Genomic DNA, 15,587 nt, shown 5'->3' with positions numbered 1-15,587 from the left:
CAATAGCCTGCCCTGCATAATTAAACTTTCTGATACATAAGCAAACAAATTTCATATTTGAAATCTAATGACAGAAACCCAATTCTGAATCCTTCTTATTATTTATTGTGATGTTATGCCCCCCAAATGCGTTTGAACAATAAAATGTTCGTTTTATGTTGAATATTCTTGTTATCGCTTATTTATGTTTGATTCTAGTTACTTTAAATATGTTTTGTTTGTTACCGTAAGATTTACATTTGGCTTCTAAATGGACCAGCCCACATCGAAACTGCAATAGCCGAGCGGCAGATCAGTCCATGAATGCAGCACAGGGTTATTCTCCAAACACAAAGAAATGAAGACAACAGGTTGGAGCCGCCGGAGTTTCTGGCTATACAGCCTGAGTTGATTTTACTCTCTTAAAACCTGAAGTCTGTTTAGGGAACAGTTCAAATTGGAACCTCGTGTGAACGCTCACAGGCCACGTGTGGTGAATTTGGAAACGCTAAAATAATTCTGTAATATTAAGGTTATAATATTTAGTTTCCGTTTTTTTATTTTGTCTGTGGAACATTGTTAGTGCTGGGGTAAATACCGGGGTTTTTCGGGATGCTTTTCTTAGCGTTCCTCCTTGCAGCGCTCGGCGGTTTTGCGCACCTGGAAACCTTGGACACTTTTACGCACGGCTGCCAGCTCCCCTCTGAGTGGCGTCCGCTGAGCGAGGGCTGCAGGGCGGAGCTGGCGGAGATCATCGTGTATGCTCGAGTCCTGGCGATCCACCGGGAACAGCTGGATTTTCGAGCAGCCAACCTGCAAAATTCGCTCCCCTTCGGTTTCGGTTATGGGTATGAGAGCGCGGAGGATGGGCTGCTGTACTCAGCGGAGGTGGAGCTGCTGTGCGACCAAGCCTGGGGCAGCATGCTGGAGGTGCCATCTGGGTCCAGGCTTAACCTGACCGGACTGGGGTACCTGTCCTGTCAGTCCCACACAGTGATGGAGAACTACTCCTACTTCTTTTTCCTCAGGTGAGGAGCAAGGATGGAATGTATTCCCATCTAACATCTTCAGGTGCCATGATAGTAGCTGAAATGGGTTTAAAAAAGATTAAGTTTGTATCACTATGTGGACTTTTCACACTGGCCCTTTCCATCCCTTCTTCAGAATGGATGAGAACTACAACATCCTTCCTCATGGTGTCAACTTCCAAGATGCCATCTTCCCAGACACAACAGAGAACAAGCGCTTCTTCTCCAGCCTCTTCCAGTTCTCCAATTGCACTCTGGGGAACCAACCATTCCACACGTTCAGCCCTGAGTGGGACATCCAGGAGGACAGCAGGGTGAGACACTTTAAATCTGAGTTGGATACCATAGTGACTCTTGAAGAGTCAAAAGCTTCCCCTTAAGTTAGAGGAATATGGTCATTAATGCACCTTGCGTTAAATCAGGTAAAATTTCTGTTGGCATTTGCTTGCAGTAGATGTGAACAAACCTGACATAATGCCATACAATGGAGATGACAAAAGGGAGCATTTGTTGCACCAAAACACAGATCAAGTACTGAGGCTTAACAGTATTTTATCAGTTAGGCCTCCCTTTGTGTGTGTGTGTGTGTGTGTGTGTGTGTGTGTGTGTGTGTGTGTGTGTGTGTGTGTGTGTGTGTGTGTGTGTGTGTGTGTGTGTGTGTGTGTGTGTGTGTGTGTGTGTGTGTGTGTGTGTGTGTGCCCTAATCCCAAACTGAGTTTCTATAACAGGAATGTGATGATGATCAGCAGAAAGAGACTGCAATGGTGTTGTTACACACAAGCTAGTTAATTTGCAGAAAATCAAATTCAGCCACACACACACTCACACACATGCACACATAGAAGAATTGATTGCACGCTCAGCAGATTTCTGGTACAGGACCAGTGGGATCACATTCCAGCTGATTGTGGATCAAAGCTGATCTGCTGATCTGTTTGCTTGTCCTCAGGCACAAAAGATGTTTTCTGGGTCAAAGATCAGACAGCAGACAGCCAGTGGTTTTAAAGTGGTGTCCGTTTTATTTGTCTCTGTGTGTCTTCACATCCTGAAGACAGACTCATTTACAACACACAAATCTTGCTATGTCCAGAAGACGGCTGCGTTTTTAGGATTTCAACAAAACATCTTTATCTTTGTTGTTTCCTAAAACAAGCTTAAATCGTTTAAAATGCATGTATCAAAGGTGGCCTCCCTGCTTGACACTCAGCATTAAGGGGTTGGATTGGGGGGTTAAACCACCAAATAGTTCCCGAGCGCGGCTTGTCTGCAGCTCACCGCTCCCCCAGGGGATGGGTCAAATGCGGAGAATAAATTTCACCACACACCTGTGTGTGTGTGTGAGACGACTAAATGGGACTTTTTTTGACAGCTAGTGGGCATTTCCTCAAGAAGTTGTGTGTTATTAGGGGTGAGGGTGGCACAGGGATCAGGGGTTTGCCTTGTAATCAGTGGGTTGCAGGTTCAAACCCAAGCTTTTGCAGAAATGTCAGTGGTTGTGTCCTTGAGCAAGACACCTCACCCTCCTTGCCTGCTGGTGGTGGTCAGAAGGACCGGCGGCACCCACGCCCAGCACCTCCGCCTCCGTCCATGAGGCCCAGGGCAGCTGTGGCTACAATGTAGCTCATCACCATCAGTGTGTGATTGGATGAATGTTTCACTGTAGTGCAAAGCACTTTTAGCCTGGCCTGCCAGACTCCTCCTCTGTTTAATTCTGTACAGAGAAAGAGTCTGGTAACAGGCAGAGAGGCACTTGAGGGGTGGGACTAGGCAGCTCAAAAATAACCAATCAGTACAAAGGCGGAAATGTCGACTGAACCGCGCAATGCTGTAGTTTTTTAGCTGTAGTGAAAAAAGGCGTCTGGCAACGACGCAAACACCTTTTACTTTTTTAGAAGAAATGGTTATAGCGCTTGTACGTGTGGTTTTATAGACATTCAACTCATTTAGAACAGAGGAAAGAGCCGCAGCAAACTCCGCCGTTGTCTTCGTTGTTTATGAGAAACTGAGTGTCGTTGTGTGTGACGTCCGTGACGCTGTAGTTTATTAGCTGTAGTTTATTAGCTGTAGTCAAAAATGGCATCTGGCGGCAGCGCAAACATCTTTCTTTAGAAGAAAGGCTTTTAGCGCTTCAACTTGTGGTTGTTTTAAAGACGTGTCCAAGTCATTTAGAACAGAGGAAAGAGCCGCAGCGAACTCCGCTTCAGTCGCCATGTTGAAACTTGGCGTTATGGTGTGTGACGTACGCTGCTCAGCGCTGATTGGCTCGGTTACAATTCTCATGGGGTGGGGTTATTTGAATGGGAGAGTTCCCAGACCCTTTCTCTGTGCAGAATTAAACAGAGGAGGAGTCTGGCAGGCCATGCTAAAGCACTTTGGAGTCCTCTGACTCAGAGAGACACTAATAGCCTAGTGAACTAGACCAAATTCTTATACCAATATGGGTCATTTAAATGGTAAATGGCCTGTGTTTGATATAGCGCCTTCTAGAGTCCTGGAACCCCTCAAGGCGCTTTACAACACAATCAGTCATTCACCCATTCACACATGCATTCACACACTGGTGGGGACGAGCTACAATGTAGCCACAGCTGCCCTGGGGCACACTGACAGAGGCGAGGCTGCCGAGCACTGGCGCCACCGGTCCCTCCGACCACCACCAGCAGGCAACGTGGGTTAAGTGTCTTGCCCAAGGACACAATGACAGCGACAGACTGAGCGGGGCTCGAACCTGCAACCTTCCAATTACGGGGCGAGCACTTAACTCCTGTGCCACCGTCACCCCATTTATCATTAGGAGAGAAACTATACCAACATTGAAGCACGGTGGTGGGCTTGTTATGGTTTGGTGTTGCTTTGTTTTCCCATGAACCTGAAAGGTCATTAAAGTATTTTATTCAAGCACAAATTTAGCTTCATATTGAAGATTAATTTTGAATTGAATTGAATTGAATATAGTAAATTACTTTAAATATATTGAGTTAAAATGAAAAATTGAATTGGAGTACTAACAGATTGTATGAGGTCTTGTAATATTGTGTGAGATCACATTTAAGCAACACTCTCAGGTCTTAAGTCACTCATTTGTCTTGCTGAGAAGTGATCCAGTGCATATAGAAGTAATAGGCTCCCTCGAACAAAGCAGATTTTGATCTTCTTTAGTATGTTCTTGCTGTGTTGATTTTCCAACTGCATTGTTGGTTCTTTTTTAAAACACAGAAAAGGTTTCTTTTTACCTTGCTTGCTGACAGTTTCGTTCGCCGCTGCAAACTTCCTCAGAGCTGATGCTGATGGTGCTACTCCGTTTATCCGCTGAAAGCAGAGGACGTTGTTGCCCTCTGCTGCCCGCTCTCTCCTCATCTAGTCTGTAATTCCTTTTTAAGTCCAGGTGTCTTTTTTCCAGTTCGTTATCCACTTGCTTCTGTTTGGTTGTGACATTTCTTATCCTTTCTTTGAGTAGTGATTTTGGTGTTCTTTCCATTATGTTCTGTGCTGTCTTGGTCTGGATCTGTGTTTTCAGCTGTTGGCTTGTTGGTGTGATGTTTTCGTCCCGGCATCTTAAATTGAAGCGAAGGTGGTGTTTTTGATGTAATCGTTTCAAACGGTGGAAGTCCTCTGTTCCTTGTTGTCAGTATTTTTCTTTAAACATCTTTGGCATATTCTTGCTGTGTTGCTTTTCCAACTGCTTTGTTGGTTCTTTTTTAAAACACAGAAAATGTTTCTTTTTACCATGCTGACAGTTTCGTTCACGGCTGCAAACTTCCTTAGAGCTGACGCTGGTGGTGGCGTCACTTCCTACTCCATTTATCTGCGGGCAGCAGAGGACGTTGTCGCCCGCCGCTGCCCCCTGTCCCTGAGTCAGAAACAGAAGGCAGTATAGCATTTATGGACATGAAAATAAGCAGGCAGACCGACGGAACCCTAAACATAAACACATACAGGAAACCAACACACACAGACCAATATTTATTATGGACATCAGAACACCCCACCATACACAAAATGTCAGTAATCAGAACATTATATCACCGAGCAAAGATGATAACAGAAGAAAGAGACCGTAAACAAGAGGCCAAACACATACAAAATGCCTTAAAGACCTGCGGATACCCGACATGGGTAATAAACAAAGGAAAACAACAAACAACAACCGAAAGAAAAGAACAACCTAAGCAAAGAACCAGAAACCCAGAAAGACAAGAACCAAAACCAGTGATAACCTTACCATACATCAGAGGCATAATGGAAAACATAAGAGCAACAATGAAAAAACACAACATAAACACACCAACAAAACCATACACAACAGTTAGAAACAGACTAGTATACCCACAAGACAAGATACCAGCTGGACTTAAATGTGGAGTCGTTTACAAAATTCCATGCAAACTCTGCAATAAAACATACATAGGAGAAACCGGACGCCAACTCAACACACGAACAATAGAACACAGAAAGGAGTGCGAGAAAGAGGCAAGTCGAAAACACACAAGAGCAGCAAAAGAAGAAGCAGAAAGTGCAATAAAGAAGTCAGCCGTAACAGATCATTGCTTAAGAGAAAACCATATAATGGACTGGGACAACACACGGATCATAAACACCGAACAACAGAAATACAAAAGATGGATCAAATAAGCTATAGAGATTAGGAGACGTGGATGTGAGACCATGAACAGAGACGATGGAGTTTACTCGTTGGATCGCGCATGGGACTGCATCGTCGGAGAGGGGAGAGCGGGCAGCAGAGGGCGGCAACGTCCTCTGCTGCCCGCGGATAAACGGAGTAGGAAGTGACGCCACCATCAGCGTCAGCTCTGAGGAAGTTTGCAGCCGCAAACGAAACTCTCAGCAAGGTGAAAAGAAACCTTTTCTGTGTTTTAAAATAAGAACCAACAATGCAGATTTTGATCTTTTTCTTTGTATGACGGTCTTGAGTTAGCAACCAGAAGCTAGTACTTTGGTTTTAGTCCAAGTGCTGCAATGAACTGTTGGACCCAAACACACCACATAAGACCACCTGTCAGCTGAAGCAACTTACACTCACACTTAGAAGCCCCATTTGTTCGTGGTTGATTAGTCTTTTGAAATGAACCCATTATACAGTTTATTAGAGTTAGTTGAAGTTAGCTGGTCTATCCCCTTAGAGCAGGAATGTCTAAAACACGGCCCTTTAAGTGATTTTGTGTGGCTCCCTCTTTAATTTCTTGGAAGAGGAATTTTGTCTCTCTGGTTTGACTGTTGATGTAGATCAATGCTTTCTAGCAAAAGATGTTCAGATTCATACCAACATGCCCAACTTGGATCTATTTTGTGGAATATAAAAAGTAATTCACCCAAAAGTAATTTTTACATTTTTCAATCCAATTTTTGTGGCCTGTTACCTTGAAGATTTTGGACTTCATCTTGAAGGGTTTGGACACCCTTGCCTTAGACAGTATGCTTATTTCCATTGGTGGCCGCTGGAAAAACTGTGCAGGTCTAGTTTCTGACTGGTCTTTTCGTCAGGTTAAGCCCCACTCTGTACCTTGGTCTTGCCCTAACCGTTGCTGTAATTTCTAGTGATCCGAAGAATGCTATGAGGATTTCTTTCTTATTTATTCAAGATGTTATATCTGAAAATTATTTTCTTTAATTAAATTGTCAACAAATCTGCTTCTAGAACTTTTAAAACCCATTTTTTACTTAAAGATGAAAAAATCTTTAAAAAAGAAACAATCTGGTTTATAGCGCATCTCAAGATAAAAATCACGAGGCACTTAAACCATCCTAAACCATCATATGGACCATACCTATTTACTCTGAGACCATTTAAATTAGGTACTTAAATGTCTATTTACTCCACAGAGTTACAATATCCAGATGTTAGCATCATTGGCAGCCGTATTGCTTCATATTTTATGATGATCTTGACTGACCAGTCATGCACCTTGTGGATCTCATGACAAAAAATTTTAAAGATAGATTTATTGAAATTTTAAAGATTACTTGACTATGTTAGGCAGTGTCACTAACATGCTGAGGTGGGATGACTTGTTCATCTTTACAAAAGGTCAGAGGTCAAATGGAAAGGGTTGGATGCCCTCCTCGGTCACATGCACAAGCTGGAACCTTCAGGCAAAAACAAGACAAGGAAACAGGTGTTTTACTTTGGGTATTTGTGGTGAGAGAACAAGATGAAAGGACTTGATTATTTGTAATTCTGTTCCTGTTGCAAAAAACTAAAATGTTAGGGCTTATTTCCCCACGTTATTGTTACGCCATTTCACCGCTCTCTTTGTGCTTTGCAGGCGCGTTGCAAGCTTTTCAAAAGTGTGGGGGATGTTGTCTGTGCCTAAAATAATTTCATGTTATTCATCTTGTTAGTTTAATTTCCATAATGGCGGAGCAGGTGTGAATTTTAGACGCGTCACGCATGTCTCCGTTTTAAACATGTTTAAACTGTTCAGAATACAAATCCAAGCTCTGTCTCGTTAGATTGGTGTAACTAAAGTTTGTACTGAATGAAACTTTACAATAAACCATGTTGAAAAGGTAAGAAAAGGATCCGATTAAATCGTTTCCCCCTCATTTACAGTCAGTACAATGCAGTGCGCACGGCTCTGGGGTTAATCAAGTTTAATTGTTTCTCTTTGCAACAATCTTCACAAGAAGGCAAAACAGTTAAATAGCAGGTTACAGATATTTCCATTTGACTGTTTATTTTGACGGATAAACTCAAGGATGTTGGTTGTTTTGAAAGAATTACCCAGACGCACATACAGATGAGCTGACATTTTAATCGTTACGCACATCGCGGAGGTAACTAAATAAATCAAGAAATGATTCCCATCAGAACATCAGAGCATTATACTGCACACTGTGTTCAGCGCAGCTTGCAGCGCACACGGTGGACAGTGGGCTGAAGATCTGTAGAGGGGTTCGGGGCGCAGCGCAGAATCACAGCGATGCGGTAAGATTTCCTCCCACTGAAGCGGTCTGGAAACCCCGTCTCTCTGAGGGATGTGCCACCTGGAAAAATGTTCGCTGATTATGAAACTTTGGCTGAATAGCGCTTGTTCCCGTCTCTAATATGGAGACGCATGACGCATCCAGTCTGAGGCAGAATAGCCTCTTCAGCTCAGCAAGCACCTGTAGAGACATTTGATTACGCACAAAGTTTATGTGGAGCAGAAGCGGTCGGGCTACGGCAGGTGGAACGTTCCTAGCCTACATGAAGTGAAACTGTTTAATTGTAACATTAATATGTTACTGGACACGCTGGTCTGGTTGGTTAGACCAGTGTTTGAAGTGGAAAACAGACACACACACACACACACACACACACACACACACACACACACACACACACACACACACACACACACACACACACACACACACACACAGACCAATTAAAATAATGCTGACAGCGTGGACTAGAAGACAGGTGATGGTTTACGTATTTAAATGATGATCAGGCTGCTGTAAAATGTAATCTCCATCCACATCCAGACAGAATTATCCTCTATTCTTTCTCTAGTTGCTCTGCTCTTGTCTGGGCTGATGTAGCTGACGTTGCGCGCGGCTTTGATGCACATTTTACGCATTTGGAGAGGTGGGCTGGATGTTTTGCTTTTACCGCAAGATGGAATTTTTATTTTTTATTTTTTTCAAAAATGTCGAAGATTTTGCCCCATGAATAACTGTAAAAACTACCGGTGTGCATGTATGAAAGAGTCCTACGTTGAGGTAAATATTAGAAGTGCAGGTAATGCATGGTGCCAGTCCACTTAACGCACGGGTGTAGACTAAATATGAATGAAAAATGAGTGAAAATTAAATTGTGAGTTTTTACTTCATATTTTAGAAATAAAAATGATGGGGGAAAACATTTGTGACATATTTTTAAACGAAATTCACTAGCACAACCTGCCTGCTTCTTCACTTAAGTCACTGCTTATTAAGGCCCATCCAAAATACCGTGAACCATCCAAAAATGAAGACCTGGTGCCGCGCCTGTTATAAACCTCTGCAAATTGTTGTTCTTCACTTTATCAAACTCAGACTGCTAATGCAGCTAATGTCAAGATGTAAAATTATGAATTCAGTCGAGCTCTTCCCTCCCTCCCTCTCCTGTTTGTGAGAAACAGGAGAGGAGGGGAAGAAGGAGATGAGGCAAACAGAATGAGTGCGAGAAACCAGACTGGTGTGGAGGTGAGCAAAACAGCTGGAAAAGTGTGGGTGTTGAACGATCTCAATAAGAAAAGTGTGGGTGTTGAATCCCCCACATCCCCCACGGGTGTGACGCCCATGGTGCTTTGATGTTTTAAGATATCCTTCAGCTATAATTAAACAAAAACCTCCCTAAAATTAAAGCTGGGGATGGGCTTCCTTCTGTGCCGTGGGAAACAGATGCTGTTCCAAACCAGACTTCGTCACTTATAGTTTCCGGCCAAACCTTCAATTGACCTTCACTCAAAGCCTTGTTTTAACACTGAAAAGATCTTTAGAGCAAACCGGATACAGATTTATTTTGGACTAAACGATGTCCGGTGTTTTTATGTGTCAAAGTTGAAAGATGTAGCATAATGAGAAACCATTTTTTAAAAGATTGTTTCTGAGTATAATTACTCACATTTGAGTTTTTCATGCAGGCTGAACATGAAAATAGTCTCCTACACCTATTTCCTGCATTAGCTTCTGATAGAAAATAGACAGAAAAACACTGACAGATCTGTTTTCAAACTGTCATTCAACATTCATGGACTCGCACATCTTGACTCACGACAGGGAAGGTTTAGCGTCCAGGAAACAGCAGAGAATGTCTCGGCTAGTAGAAGCTAACCGTTAGCATTAGCAACTCCATCACATGGCAGAAGCTTCTCCAGACTTGTGTTATTTGTGGAGATAAAACATCAATGTTGAAAAGCAAACTGAGTCAGTGGTAGGGTCTTGTTGCTGTTATCCAATCAGAGGTGAGATGTCAAAATATCAGGAAATAAGAGTCCAAATCCTGCCGTGTTCTGCCCTTTCTTCTCCAGCTGACTCCTCCATGCTAATACAGACACTAACCCCCCTCAAGTACGACTTACAAGGCACTCATTCCTTCTAGACACCACTGCAAATATATTGATTAAACGAGTGTTCAACACTTTTACCACTTTGTTATGTGCAAATTAAAGACCAAGTTCACTTGAAATTTGATAGGCCAGTCTGAGTTGCACATGCAGATTGATCGTGAAAATAGTCTTCTATCCCATATTTTCTACATAAGTCATCAATAGACAATATAGGGAAACTCTGATTAGAAAAAGCAGTCAATTGCATGCCACATTGGAAATAGGGAGTCAAGTCTCTTTCTTCCCTTTCTGCTTGACTCATAGGTCCCTGGAAGAATGAAAAAAATGAATGCAAGTGAACGGGGCTAAAAGAGCTTTTTTCTAATCCGCTTTGCCTTATGCCCCGGATCGCACATATGTTCAATTTAAATGAAAAGTAATGATGTGTGTTTCGACCACGTTTGTCACATGCTTTGTGACAAACTACAGGTGGTTCAGAATGCCTGTGCTCGGCTTCTGACCAAGTCCTCCAAACACACCCACATCACCCCGCTTCTCCTCCAGCTTCACTGGCTGCCAGTCAACTTCAGGGTTCATTTCAAGATCCTGGTTCTGGTCTATAGGGCCTTACATGGACAAGCACCATCTTACATTGGTGATCTTCTAAAGCCTGGTTTATGCTTCTCCGTCAGCTCCGCAAGGGACAGACACGCACGGATTGACGGAAGCGTTTTGCTCTCATACTTCTCCGTCTCCTGGAGAGTGTGGCAAAGCAATTGCCCGGCAGGACCACAGAGGGTGTAGCGCTGTTCTGTGGTATCCTGTCATGTATCGGTCCAAGATAGTGTGTTTATATTGTGTTTTTTGTGTATATAAGAGACTTTTAACACGGACATATTTGTCCCTCATTCTCCCACCGCTTCATGCGCTCCCCACCTCTAAACCCACGTTTCCTGTCATTCCCGTCCACAAATAAAACACTTGCTGCACATCTTTTCACTCCTCCAGTCACGGGAGGATGAAACGTTTATATTTTTAGAGTTTTTTCGCGAGGTATTCTTCAAGCTTCTCCGTGTCTGCTGCTAGTTATCCTCGGCTCTCTTTGCAATGGCGGCGCTGTAAACAACAGCGGCGTCCTGACCAATCACAAGCTTGCATAATCCGTCTCGTTCGACGGATGTTTAAAAAAGTGGGCTCGACTCCATACGTACCTGCGTGCCCTACGCAAGGACGGATAATGGCGTTGCGTGTCTCCGCACTGACGCAGACGGAGAAGCATAAATCAGGCTTTAGTCCCTACACCCCCAGCAGGTCCCTGAGGTCCAGTGATCAAAGCCTACTGGTTGTGCAGCACCAGGCTAAAGACCAAAGGTGACAGATCATCTGCTGCTGTGGCCCCCAGACTCTGGACCTGTCTCTTCCTGAGCCTGAGATCAGTGGACTCAGTGGTCTCCTTTAAAAAGCAGCTGAAGTCTCACTTGTTCAAGCTGGCTTTTGTATGACCTTCTTCACCCTCTCCTTGTTCTGCTCTCCCCACCTATTCCACTTTCCTCAGGATCCAATCATTTCCCTCTTTCCTATTCACTCTCTCTCTTTCTTTACATTTTTAATCACAATTGTCTATTTTTTGCTCATTTTAAATAAATTTTTAACCATTTTCTAAATTCTTTTTTATGTTTTTACATTTTTTTGTTTTTGTGAAGCGCCTCAAGATTTTTATCTTGAGAGGAGCTATAGAAATCTTCTTCTACCACTACTACTACTACTACTACTACTACTACTACTACTACTACTACTACTACTACTACTACTACTAACTACTAACTACTACTAACTACTACTAAATGGCCAGTATTTGATACAGGTGCTTTACAAAACAATCAGTCATTCACATGCTGGTGGGGATGAGCTACATTGTCGCAACAGCTGCCCTGGGAAGCACTGACAGAGGTGAGGCTGCCGAGCACTGGCGCCATCGGTCCCTCCGACCACCACCAGCAGGCAAGGATTCAGCACTCGCTCAACTTACAGCCATTTTTCATCTGCTCTTCTTCACGTCTGGTTCGATGGCGTCAATTTGTTGATGCGCTTTCTGGAAGTACTACATGGGCTTCCTATTAGCATTCATGGACTCACCCATCTTAGCGCATGACAGGGAAAGCTGTTGTTGATTTTGCATCCAGGAAGGAAGAGTGCATGTCTTGGTTAGTAGAAGCTAACCATTAGCATTAGCAACATGGCAGAACTTCTTCAGTAGCGCCAGAGCTTTTCTTTGCACAGAGATCAACTCACAGGGCATTCATTTATACTAAACTGCTGCAAATGTGTTGAAAAATGAGTGAACTTTGTAACTGTGATTCATGTTAAACATAAAAGCTTCTCAACATTTTACATATGCTCACAGGGCTGTCTCCACAGCTGCCTGTTTAATTCTGCTGTGGGATGTCGATACTTGTGAGGAACTCAGTGAAAATTGTGTGAAAAAGCAGAAGCAGAGGAGAACTGGTTCCCTGTGGGTCCTGTTTTCTTTGTCTTGTGTTTTTTTTTCTCTTACTGTCACCTCTCTGTTCTTCTATCTCTTCATCTCCTACTCCTTTTTCCACCCTGCTCACAAAAACTGAACAAAAGCCTTACGAGAAAGAAGAAAACTTTCTTTCTCTCTGACATCAACATGCAGACAGGAAATACACGAGGCTATTTCAAGGGACACTTACTGAGTTTATTTAAACACATACAAAGAGAAATAAAAATGAACACTTTGAATAAACTAGGAGAAAACTCTAGAAAAGAAAAACAACTTGTGAGTAAAATATTTACATAACCAGAAATACTCAAAATACACAGCCATAGAGTCAGATTTACCAAAAATATAATCATCTTTGAATTTTGTTTGTGTCTAAAACTAGTTTAGATACATTGTTATTGAATTTGGGGACATTTGTGGAGATGTTCTGTAAATACTGTTTATACAGATGATGCTTTAGCAGCAGGTAACGGCCGGATGTTTTGACAGGTGCTGCTTGTGTCTGTGTTTCTGAGGCTTGTACTGAGTGTCTATGGGCACATGAAAAAATTAAAATAAGTTTGATTTATAATCTTTTCAAGTGATAATTCTTGATGAAAGTTTAGAAAAGTGCAGATCTGATAGTATTTTCTGTTAAATGTCTTAGATTTATTTTTTGTTTCTGTGTTTGACAAATTCAAAAATACAGTGGTGGCCAAACTAAAATCTGTCCTGAACAAAAAAGATCTTCAGTCAGTTGTTCATGCTTTTGTAACGTCACGTCTGGACTATGCCAATTCTCTTTTATATGGTATTCCCTCCTCTTCAGTGGTACGCCTCCAATTGGTTCAGAATGCTGCTGCAAGGTTTCTTACGGGCATAGACCGACGGCAGCATATCACCCCCGTTTTGGAAAATTTACACTGGTTTCCAGTTCGGTTTCGTATTAAGTTCAAAATTCTCCTGTTGGTTGACAAATCTATTCATGACCTCTTCTTTGGCACATCTTTTGAGTCCCTATGTTCCGGCGCGAACCCTGAGGTCCTCTGACCAGCACCTTCTGCTTGTCCCTCCTGCCCGCTATATGGCCCGTGGCGAACGGGCTTTTTCAGTTTGTGCGCCTAAACTTTGGAACGAACTCCCCCTGACGGTCCGACTTGCCCCTCCCTTCCTGCTTTTAAAGTACCCTGGCCTTCCCGGCTGAGACTGTTTAACCCGTTTGCTTTCCTGTTTTTTATTTTATTTTATTTTTAATAGTTTTTATTTGTTTTATCTATTTTGGTGATGTATTGTCTTGTACAGCAGTTTGGTTGGTGTTGTTGCCATTTAAATGTGCTTTATAAATAAAGGTTGATGATGATGATGATGATAAAATCAGGGAAATGAAACACTGCTGTTCTTCAGGAGCAATCAGGCCTGGTAACCCAGCTGAGTTCTGGTCCATAAATCAGATACAAATATGTCTTCTGACCATGGAACATTAAAGTATGTGACCTCCCCCCCGTCAGAGTGGGGTGAGGGGTGTCTATGCATGTCCAACACACATCTTTCTCGGCTGATCTTGAACCGTAAGTAGGGAGTGTGTGTAGATAAATATCAAAGGTCAATGTCTTCTATTCATTTCATTTTCATCCCTTTTTAGAGATGTTTGGTTTGTTTAGGGTAAAACACAATCCCGGTTTGGCTTGACTCTGCCCACTCTCCCTCCCGTCCTACAGCTGCTGTGTTCTTCGGTGCAGGCGGCGCTGTTTGAGGAGGAGGAGCGTAGCCGCAGGCTGCAGGAGCGTCTGGCTGCAACTGAGAGGAGGAACCGGCAGCTGAAGGAGCGTGTCCGCAAGGTGAAGCGATCCCTGAGGAAAGTCCGCAAGGCTGCACATGAGGCGGAGCAGGAGACCCTGGAGCTGCAGGAAAAACTGATGGCTGCAGAGAGGAGGGCAGGACATCACCCCAATGCTGTGATGCAGGAGGAGACTCTGCTTGGGGGCCACACTGGTGTAACATCACCTCAGAAGATGCAGCTTTAACTGGGATCATTGGCCTGTAGGCCAGGACTAAATACTGTCTGAGGACAGGGAGAGGCTGCTGGACGGTCTAAAGGCAGCAGGGGAACAAACTTTATCATTTTTTGTAAATAAACATCTGAATTGCCAAAAGAGGCATGTTTAGGACAATATTAGAAATTATTCTCTTACTGTCAATTGGAGATAAATTTAACCACATCAGAGTTTGTTTTTTACCTTTTGAATGAATAAATAAAAATTCTGCACTTTGTTCATTACTGTTGCAGGCATCCTGTTGAGTCAGAACATGTTGTGTTCAGTTTTAGTCTTATTTTACATCCACACAATTTGACAACTGATGATAGAAAAAAAAACACCTCAGATATCTTTTTTTTTCTAATTCAGGATAAACTTGGAATTTGGAGGAGTTTTAGAAAGTGACATTTTTATTAAGTCTGAATCCGCATGAAAGTTTCTTTTCCATATATGTTTGATTTGGATGAACATCACTGGATATGCTGAGGACCATTATGAACATCTGGGTCACTGGAGTACTGAAAAACAAGCACGCACGCATGCACACACATGCGCACACACGCACACACACACACACACACACACTCTGAGTGTTGTCGGGATCACACAGAGAGAGTAAAGAAAGGCCCGGGTCAGAGGAGAGAATGTGTGTACATGTAGTGAGTGTGTGTGTGTGGGTGTGTGTATCTGGTCTATCAAGTGACTGGAATGTGTTTATGTGGGCAGCAGTGCTCTGAACAGCATGGTGTCACTGAAATATCCAGACAGGAAAATGCTGGAAGGAGGCGAATGAACATCACATCACGAGATCTTAGAGTGAAATAAAAACAAATCATTACAGCTCAACGGGAGGCAGACACATGGAGGTTCTACCATCAAAACCTGATTTATGCGTCTGATAACAACCCAACATCAAAGGCACAAAACATATTTCAGTTTTCTATAGGAAATGTTTTTGTTTTAAAGGAAACGACAATCTAAAAAAATGGTTGTTGAACATCTTGGT

At 42.9% G+C, this 15,587-nt stretch overlaps 1 protein-coding gene across 2 annotated transcripts; it reads left to right on the top strand.

Moving 5' to 3' along the window:
• ccdc3a (coiled-coil domain containing 3a) lies at positions 1 to 14,823 on the top strand. 2 transcript variants are annotated; one of them, XM_015954782.3, is made up of 3 exons: positions 1 to 1,007; positions 1,144 to 1,321; positions 14,285 to 14,823. In XM_015954782.3, exons 1-3 carry the CDS (start codon positions 592 to 594, stop codon positions 14,567 to 14,569), a joined length of 879 nt encoding a protein of 292 aa, XP_015810268.1. In that variant the 5' UTR covers positions 1 to 591; the 3' UTR covers positions 14,570 to 14,823. The 2 variants fall into 2 exon arrangements, with proteins under 2 accessions (XP_015810268.1, XP_015810261.1); XM_015954775.3 differs by having other exon boundaries at positions 4 to 1,007; positions 14,264 to 14,823.
• Positions 14,824 to 15,587: the final 764 nt, after the last annotated feature.

This window comes from Nothobranchius furzeri, chromosome 1 (genome assembly GCF_043380555.1).
Source record: "Nothobranchius furzeri strain GRZ-AD chromosome 1, NfurGRZ-RIMD1, whole genome shotgun sequence".
In the NCBI taxonomy this organism is placed as follows: Eukaryota; Metazoa; Chordata; class Actinopteri; order Cyprinodontiformes; family Nothobranchiidae; genus Nothobranchius; species Nothobranchius furzeri.
This window is presented reverse-complemented; position numbering and strand designations above follow the sequence as displayed.